This window comes from Protobothrops mucrosquamatus, unplaced genomic scaffold (genome assembly GCF_001527695.2).
Source record: "Protobothrops mucrosquamatus isolate PMUCROS unplaced genomic scaffold, P.Mucros_1.0 scaffold687, whole genome shotgun sequence".
NCBI lineage: Eukaryota > Metazoa > Chordata > Lepidosauria > Squamata > Viperidae > Protobothrops > Protobothrops mucrosquamatus.
In genome coordinates, this window is record NW_015386973.1 from 297,367 (window position 1) to 306,989 (window position 9,623).

The window sequence follows — 9,623 nt, forward strand, 5'->3', positions numbered from 1 at the left end:
CCTGACCTAAGGAGGATTTTATTTAGGGACGATTTTAAGTATAATTTTAATTGGAACACAGCTTCGAATATTTGGTTTTTAATTTGGTTTTAGAGGGGTTTTTATTTATTTTTATTGATATGTGTATCTGTTTTAATATGCTGTGCACCGCCCTGAGTCCTGCGGGAGAAGGGCGGTATAGAAATTAAATTAATAATAAATAAATAAATTAATAAATAATAAGTGTGTTCCATAATACAAGAATCCATGAATCCAACACTTTTCTACAATGTTTTCATCTCTCCTACTGCAAAATGGGGTGTATTTATTTATTTATTTATTTATTACATTTATAAGCAACTCATCTCACTATTGAAGCAACTCTGAGCTTATAAAACTTTAGTTAACAATGTAGTGCTCTTCCAAACAGAATATAATGGGTTAGGTATGTTGGACCATAGCTGTTGATCCATATATATGTGGCTTTTGTTGCAGGTTCTTATGCTGGGGCAGTAGTTGCTATGCCACTTGCAGGTGTATTGGTACAATATATAGGATGGTCATCTGTCTTCTATATATATGGTAAGTTGCCAAGTGAAGAAAAATATCATAGATGAAGCAATATGTGTTGAAATAATGCTGACAAATATTTTGTTAATATTTTGACTGGTTGACAAAATCCTGTTTCATTCTACATTTAAAGGAATATTTGGGATAATCTGGTATATGTTCTGGCTGCTGCAAGCTTATGAGAGCCCAGCTGTTCATCCAACAATAAGTACTGAGGAAAGAATTTACATAGAAACTAGCATAGGTGGAGCCAACTTAATCAATACCAATGTAAGTTATTTGTAGCCTCATTTCATAGTTTTTCCCTCTCTTGGAAATGTTTTATTGTCCACAACTACTGTAGAAAACATCAATTAACAACAAATTTGTTGTTGCATTTTGTCACTACTGTAACCAGTGGTGGGATTCAAATATGTGAACAATCGGTTCTGTGTGTGGATGCCGCTTCTGGAAGTCCATTCTGGGCCTGGGCAACAAAAAATTAGCTACTGGTTCTGCTGAACTGGTGCGAACTGGCTGAATCCCACCACTGACTAACTAAATGTTTGTGAAGATTCTAACCCCGATAATTTTACTCCTGAACGTCTGTGCTTGTTGATTTAATATCCTAATTTATGCTTAGGCGATAGTACTTTGACCCTGAAGCCTTTTGTTAGACATTCCAGATTTTGCCTGATGTGATTTTTAGATTCAGCAACAGAAATATTCTTAATACATAAATGGAAAGGGAGAGAGAAAGAGATGTGGGCACAGTTTTCAGTCTCCCATCTCTCATCCCAAGTTTTTGAAATCATAAGATGGTATAAATCAGTGGTGGCGAACCTATGGCATGGGTGCCAGAGGCGGCACTCAGAGCCCTCTCTGTGGGCAAGCGCGCCATGCCCCGGAAATGGCAACTGTCCCTCTTCAATCAGCCACTTGCATCCCGGCATGGCTAGTTTCCTTCTCCCCCATCCCATCCCTCCTGGCCTGGCATGCTCTCCTTTTCCCGGGCACGACCCACTGCATCGCCTCCTCAGCTGTCAGCCAGCTGTCCAGCTCAGAGGCGGCTTCTTTGAACTGCTGGTGGCGGGCTGCGGAACCCCAGAGTGCACCAGTTGAGGAGCCGGCAGGCTGTGGCTGCTGATAGACACCATCAGCTCCCATGCGCTTGCTGGTCTCTGTGTGCGGGGGCCGATGGTGTCAGGCATCCGCCGCCCCAGCCCTTGCCTTGCCCTATAACAATGGCACCCCCACCCTGCCTCACCTCACCCCGCAGGACAAGCCTCCTGCCTACCACCCCATCTTCCAGAGACCCCCTGAATCTCCCTCAACCCTGCCCACCTCCCATAGGCATCCCTCCCCACGAGCAACATTGAGGTGACAACGCCTACCTTGGCCACACCCAACCAATTTGCCATGTCCACCACAGCCACGCCCACCCAGTGAGCCATGCCCATCTGGCACCCGGCGATAAATAAGTGGGTTTTGGGTTGCAGTTTGGGCACTCGGTCTCTAAAAGGTTCGCCATCACTGGTATAAATCAAACAGGTTTGGGAACAATGCTTTTTTCTTATTTCTAAGCTTGTAGCAAAAAGACTTCTAAAATTTTTCTCTGGCTCTTTATATAAAAAGGAAGTTTGGAGCAACTTTGCATTTTAGCATTAAATTCCGATGATTTTTTTAAAGAAAGATTAAATCTAAATTCCATAAATATGCATAGGGCTTACTATAAAGCAGATGGGCTATTTCTATCAGAATGCCTTTCCTTCCCCACCAGTTGTGATTTCAGGGATACTGAAGTTTCAGGTGCCTTTCAGCTAGTAGTGGAATTAAAGTTGCATCTCTGAGCCATAGTCCAAGACCATCCAGCCTGCCAGTCTCAAATGTCTGCTTGAGGACAGCAACAAAGGGGTGGAGCATGGATTCCCAGGCTGGTTAAGACATGCTGAACACAGTGGGGTTGATGCTGCTTGCTGCAGAATCTTTTCTTTTTCATTATGTAAATAACAAAAAGAGAGGTTACTTATTCATGTTTGTTTTTCAAATATTGTTTTCTACAGTGAAAAAGCTTTCCCCCAAATAATACACATGAATGACAAATTGAACATTAAATTGATGCCTAACATTACCCAGTTGAACCACGACCTTCCATCATTCTAAAAAGCTTTGGCATTCTCTCTTCCAGAGATTTAGCACCCCTTGGAAGCAATTTTTCACTTCGATGCCAGTTTATGCAATTGTTGTGGCAAATTTTTGCAGAAGCTGGACTTTCTACTTGCTGCTCATAAGTCAGCCTGCTTATTTTGAAGAAGTCTTTGGATTTGCAATAAGTAAGGTAAAAATACAAACCCAGGGAATTTTTCTAAAGGTCTGAAGGTAACTTGCTGATTGTTCTCAATTATTTTTGCTTGCTTATACTGAATAAATTGGCATGTTTAAATCTTCTCTTCATGTAGCTCACTGTTAGTCAGTGCCAGCTGCTTGACATACATAATAAAAATCAAGGACTGTTTGATGGGAGAGAAAAAAGCTAATCTGTATATCAATAGTCCTATGATACAAATGATGTTTTGTTATCCAATGACTTGTACATTCTATAACAGCACTTTATAAGCTGTCTTTGGAGGCAGTCCTTAAATTCTTTGGGTGTTTGTTACCAACATACTGCATATTGCATATGTATACAAACATTGTATATTTTTAGTTGAACTGTTGGTGTTTTAGTACTGAGTCTCAAACTGGAGGCCTGTATAATATTTGACACTAATTTTATCTATAGCAAATGTTCAAATAAACCTGTTAATTGTGTTGGAAAATTAAGAAGATTTACTTTGTTGGTGACAAACCATATCCAAGACATAGGAGGGCATGGTCACTAGATAGGATTTCTGAGTTACATCCCTTTGCCTGCTGTTTCCATTGGGCAGCCTTTGCTATTTTTTCAGCAATCACTTTTACAATTCCTTTTATGGTAATTAATGTCACCATAATTTGTAATAACCAATGACAAATGGAAATTTGTCAACTCAATTCTCTAGTGCAAAATATACTAAAATCATCTATGCTAAGGAATCATGTGCTCCTCAAATATTCATTTAATTAATTTCAGACATTGAGAGAAAAATGTATTTCTTTTGGTCACGTGACTTCCACTGTATGTATTTATTTCCAGGTTGGTCTTTTATCTGCAGTTCCACACATGGTAATGACTGTTATTGTACCCATTGGAGGCCAACTGGCTGACTTTTTGCGCAGCAGCAGAATTTTAACAACTACTGCTGTCAGAAAAATCATGAATTGTGGAGGTATGCTTAGATCTTATATTTGATTTGTATGTTACTATCTAACTATCAGACTGATTTGCTGATTTTTAAAAAGTATAATCAATGCAAAATCTCAAGCATTTTGTATATTGTACATTGAAAGAGGGGGTTGAATTTTCAAAATATATGAGGACAGAGGGACAGCTTTTTTTGCTAAAAGTTTCATTCCTTCTGAGATAATCTGTTGGGCCTGCAGATAGAAGGAAGGAAGGAAGGAAGGAAGGAAGGAAGGAAGGAAGGAAGGAAGGAAGGAAGGAAGGAAGGAAGGAAGGAAGGAAGGAAGGAAGGAAGGAAGGAAGGAAATATTGAATTTTATGTTGGTTTAACCTTACAAATTCTAAGCAATTTATAAATATCAAACAATGTATGTAAGAATGATAATAATAAAAAACAGTGCCATAACCTGACTTGGCATTCATGCATCATGCCCATGAACACCTATATGTGCACAGAGAGAGAGAGAGGCATGGTGTTTTTATAAAAAGCAGCAAAAACTAGAAACCAATCAGTATGTTGTTAGGGTCTGGAACTAATTTTAAAGAAAAAAATAAAAACAACATCTAAAATAAATAAATATTTTATACTTCTTGAAGCAGTGTATTTTGAAGAATTATTAATCTTCTCCATACATTTTCTTTGCAGGTTTTGGGATGGAAGCTACTTTACTTTTGGTGGTTGGATATTCTCACACTAGAGGTGTGGCTATTTCATTCTTGGTTTTAGCAGTAGGCTTTAGTGGATTTGCTATTTCAGGTAAAACATAAACTGTTAAACACATTGTAGAAGTATTTTAGTATCAGCAGGATTATTATTGCTATTTCCTGTTTCTATATTCTCATCCCTAGGCTGCTTATCATCTTGGTTCTTAACTTTTAATTTTAATTTTTAATGTTATGTTAATTTAATTGTTTTTAGTACTTTTAAACTTTTATTATATTGTAAGCTGCCCAGAGTTGCTGTATTAATGAGATAAGCAGCACAGAAATTTAATTAATTAATTAATTCAGACAACATTGTAAAACACTGTTGGTACAAAAGAAAAAGGCATATTTTTAAAAGTAGTGATATGGGATATCCTATTGGGATGGATCCTTAACTTTAACTCAAAAGAGAAAATGTACAGTGTATAATGCAAAACTGATTGCAAATTTATAGGCAACATTTTTGTACATACAGAGCCTTAAAAATTTGTCATTAAAGAACAAATTTTCTGTTTGGCAAACTAACCAATTTTGATGCCACCTTTTAATATGCTAAAAATAATGAATTGAAAATCTGTATACATAGGTTCCGTGTTAGAGAACTGATAATGGTAAAAACTGAAAAGCAGGCTAAAGTTATTTGCAAATGTAATCCTGCCTATTCCTACCAATTCAGTGACCATTTTGAAGCCAGTTGCTTGTATAATTTCTAACACAAAAGTGAAATTAGGAAAGAGACAAAATAGGGGAGAGGGAATTCCACAGAACAGAAAAACCTATCCAGTAAAACTTATAATTAGTAGAGATTATAACAAAAAGGCCATTAAGCCAAGTTATTGACTCACTTAAATTTGTAATAGGATCAGTAGATGTGAATATTAATTAGATTGGAAATCTGAGTTCTGCTATTATACCAGCTGTCAGCTAGAAACTTCAGTTTCTGCCCCTTCACACCCTGAATATTTGTGCCTAATCTTGGCCTTGAACTTTACATGACTTGCATGAATGTGACCTGGCCTTTTTTGTTCTCTTATTAATACTAATTATTCAGTCTATTGAGCTTCTTTTATAACTGGTATTTGGAGAACTAACATTTGAAGAACATTTTCTTTCTCTGCAAAACTCTTATCTATCTCATCTCCCTTATCTTCAAAATTGCCACTGTTTTCACCTGTGCAATATCTCTATCTATCTATCTATCTATCTATCTATCTATCTATCTATCTATCTATCTATCTATCTATCTATCTATCTATCTATCTATCTATCTATCTATCTATCTATCTAGTATCAAACTTGTTTGCTACCCATTTCGCCAAAGGCTATTCTGACATTCTTAAATGGCTTTGTAAACTGATTAATTTCTAATGAAAAATTTACTTCATAAAAATTAAAAAGAAGCACGATTATGCTATAGTAAGTGATTGACTATTTAAATATGTTTGTTATATCATTTATGTATTTAAAATATTCAAAACCAGTAATATAATTTCATCTTAATAGTTAAAACCTTTGAATTATCTATGAAATATAAGAGGTTATGATCTTTTCAGTGCTTTATTTTCAAAATAATCATTTTTTCTACGCTTTACTTATTATTTTCCTTCTTTGAGAAACTAGGGCTGTGCACAGAGTCCACACTTCAAAAAATAAGATGAGGGTTGGGCCCAAACTAAAATATATTTAATTAATTTTACATTGACATTAAATTAAATCTAATTAACACAATTAGCCCTAAGGTATTTAATCCCTTTTTTCTTATGTCTTATTTGGTAACCATGTTTGAAATTCTCAAATTCCAGATGACAGTGAGGTCTTGGAGGCTTTGTACATTCATGATCAAGAAGGAAGCAGTTGTATTTAAAGCTGCTTGAATCATTCTCATGCTGACAGAATGCACCTTGTTGATGTTATATTTTGTGTTACAGGATTTAACGTCAACCATTTAGATATTGCACCTCGGTATGCCAGCATTCTCATGGGCATCTCTAATGGAGTGGGGACATTGTCAGGAATGGTCTGCCCTCTTATTGTTGGTGCAATGACAAAACATAAGGTAATTATGTATTTTTTCCTAAATGGCTTTCAAATGCATGGCAGTCAGCTATTGTTTTTAAAGCATCATTAGTTTCACTAATTTCAAACCATTCCTGGTCATTTTGAAAAACATGATGGGGATATGAGATTTTATTTCAGCAAGTGGATTTTGGCATGAACATTACTCTTGCAAGAGAGTTAAGATATTAGCAATGTCAGAAAAAGGTATTGGGAAACTCGGGCTATAGGATCTTCATTTTTTTCTCCCATAACTCTTAATGTAAACATGAAGATACATTTGAACATTATCTAGTCAGATTAGGAACAGGAAATAAACCACATTTGGATGAGATTATAAACTCCATGAAAATTCAAATCTGCAATGTGGGTACACTCCTGGATTCAGTAGTGAACCTGAAGGGTAGATTTCAGTGCTGGTCAGGAGTTTGTGTGTGTGTGTGTGTGTGTGTGTGTGTTTTTGCACAAAACTAGTACAGTAATAAAGTTCTTCTTGCAGATATCAGTGGCCACTATAAGGCCCCTACTTTTCAAGCTACAATACATTTTTACATTGGGCTCTCTTTGAAATGTTTTCAGAATTTCAGCTGATTCGAAATGTGGCTACATTATTAACTAGCCCCAGGAAGTGACTCTCATTTTACAATAGCGTCACTGATTACTTGCTTGTCCCCAGGATCAATTCAGAGCTGCAAGATTTTTGTGGTTTGAAATATAACATTTTCCTGCCATCAGGACTGTTGGTTCCTCCACTATCACAGCCATAGTTGATAGTAACAAAAGAAAGGGGCCTTTTATGCAGATGCTCCTAGATTCTGTCTGCTAAAGTAGCCCAGAGGCTAAAAATAGTTTTATTTGGCTCCAAAGAGATCATGCTGATAAAATCAATTTACTTTAAAGTGATATTATTTATTATATTATTTGATAAGTTTTTAGTTCCTGAGTTTTAATATTTTAACTACAGCTTTGTTGTTTTCTTAACATATTATTTTTTAATGTTATTTCTGGTGGGAAAATGGAATACAAATTTAATCTATATAAAATATGTCCCATGTCATTTCTTTAGACTCGTGAAGAATGGCAAAATGTCTTTCTAATAGCTGCTTTAGTCCATTATAGTGGAGTGGTATTTTATGCTATCTTTGCTTCTGGTGAGAAGCAGGAATGGGCTGACCCAGAAAGTCTGAATGAAGAGAAATGTGGAATACTTGAACAAGATGAACTGGCTGAAGAGACTGAACTAAACAGTGATACTTTTGTTAACACCAAGAAAACATACGGCGCTACCGTTCAGCATGACGAAGCCCAAAGGAAAGAGCTGCCGAAGGAAAAGGGAGTGAGGCACAATGTCGAAGAACAGACTGTTTACCAATATGAAAATGGAAACTTTCAAGATTCATTGTAAATGTGTTCATGGTTTATGTGACCATTAGCATCGGTGTATAAAAGCAAGCTCTCTCTGTATTTATTATATTATTGTGGTTAATCCTGCCAAATGATTGGCTATAAGACATAATCATTTTCAGTTTGTGTTACAGGAAATGGATTAATAAAAATACATCGGATGTGTGCAGTGTCTGTGATCAGCCCTTGGGTTTGCAAAGCCATGTCCTTTAACACCGGGAGCTTTGTTACTAATGATATTTTTAATACACCACTCTTCAGCAATGCATCGTAGTCATGACTCAAACATTATGACCACATAAATATCCTATAAGCAGAATTTTTTAATTAGTTCATTTCCATAGTAATGTACAATGGACGGTGCACTGTGTTTAACTTGAAATTATACTATACAGGTAGTGGTGCTCATTTAACAATGCTAATTGTTAATGGGACTGGAAACTGTTGTTAAATGACATATAAGTTGAAAAATTATGTGACCACACCGCTGCTGCAGTTCCAGCAGTCCCAGTTGCTGTTGTTAAATGAAGACCATGAAGGTCATTAAGTGAGGACCTCACATGACTACAACTTCCAGGTTCCTGCCAGCTTCCCCAATGACTTTGCTCATGGGATGCCAGCAAGGATGGTTGCAAACTGCAATTATGTGACTGTAGGGATGCTGCAATGGCCATAAGTACAAAGTCTAGACATAACAACAGATCTTACTGTGCTGTCGTACACTTGCTGAACAAGTGGTCATTAAATGAGGAATACATGCAGTGGTTGTTTAGGTGCAGCTTTAAAAAGCCTGCTATATATTTTTTTGCCATTTATTCACTCTTTATGTTATCAGTTCCAATGAGATACATATTTTTGGGCCATCTCCAAAAATATATGCCTGTTATAAAAATATTTATGCCATTGGTTCACAATCATAGATCTACAAATTTATTGTTAAAATATTTATCCATGATCCCATCTGACTATCACATTACAACTTCAAACTAAAATTACATACAAAAATAAATGAGGCACAAATATAAATGAAGATCAACTTGTTAGCATAATTAATCATCCAATTATGTTGAAATCGTTGAGGCAAACCTAAAATCCTGGACTTCTTCAAGTCCTGAATGCAGCCCTTTGAGCCACACAAAAGTTGTCACTAAATTAGAATTTTTAGTGTAATCGAAGGGGATCCTGATTAAAAACATATTAAATTAATATTAATTTAATGTAAATTAAATCATTTATTTTTTTTGTCCTGGTCACATCCATGGTCTGCATGCATCCCTCAGATCTTCACTCAAAGGTCAAATGGGCCAAAGTTTCACACTCCCCCTCCCAAATAAAATTGTGTTCCTACACTATTCCATATCTTTTCCATCCCAAATCCACCTGAAATAAATCAGTTATTTGCCAGCCATTTAAAGTAGGAGCAACTCAGACCATTCTTCCAACAATAGTCCTTACATGCTATGATTGGAAAGACTTTTGTCAAATGAGGTTTAGAGCATGTCATTTTTTGCTGTACTTCATGAACTGGGAAGCCAACATGAGCAGAAATAATCCCTTAGATAAATGATATTTAAGTAGCTGCCAAATCAGGATAGATAATAGATAGGCT

The 9,623-nt window shown here is 36.3% G+C and overlaps 1 protein-coding gene across 1 annotated transcript in view; it reads left to right on the top strand.

Moving 5' to 3' along the window:
- SLC17A8 (solute carrier family 17 member 8) overlaps window positions 1–8,015 on the top strand; it is a 25,647-nt gene extending 17,632 nt beyond the window's left edge. Inside the window, exons 6-12 of the mRNA XM_015818159.1 lie at window positions 475–561; window positions 683–819; window positions 2,717–2,866; window positions 3,704–3,836; window positions 4,497–4,607; window positions 6,484–6,611; window positions 7,677–8,015. Coding sequence (XP_015673645.1) covers window positions 475–561; window positions 683–819; window positions 2,717–2,866; window positions 3,704–3,836; window positions 4,497–4,607; window positions 6,484–6,611; window positions 7,677–8,015 — 1,085 coding nt within the window. The remainder of the gene's footprint in view (window positions 1–474; window positions 562–682; window positions 820–2,716; window positions 2,867–3,703; window positions 3,837–4,496; window positions 4,608–6,483; window positions 6,612–7,676) is intronic.
- Window positions 8,016–9,623: the final 1,608 nt, after the last annotated feature.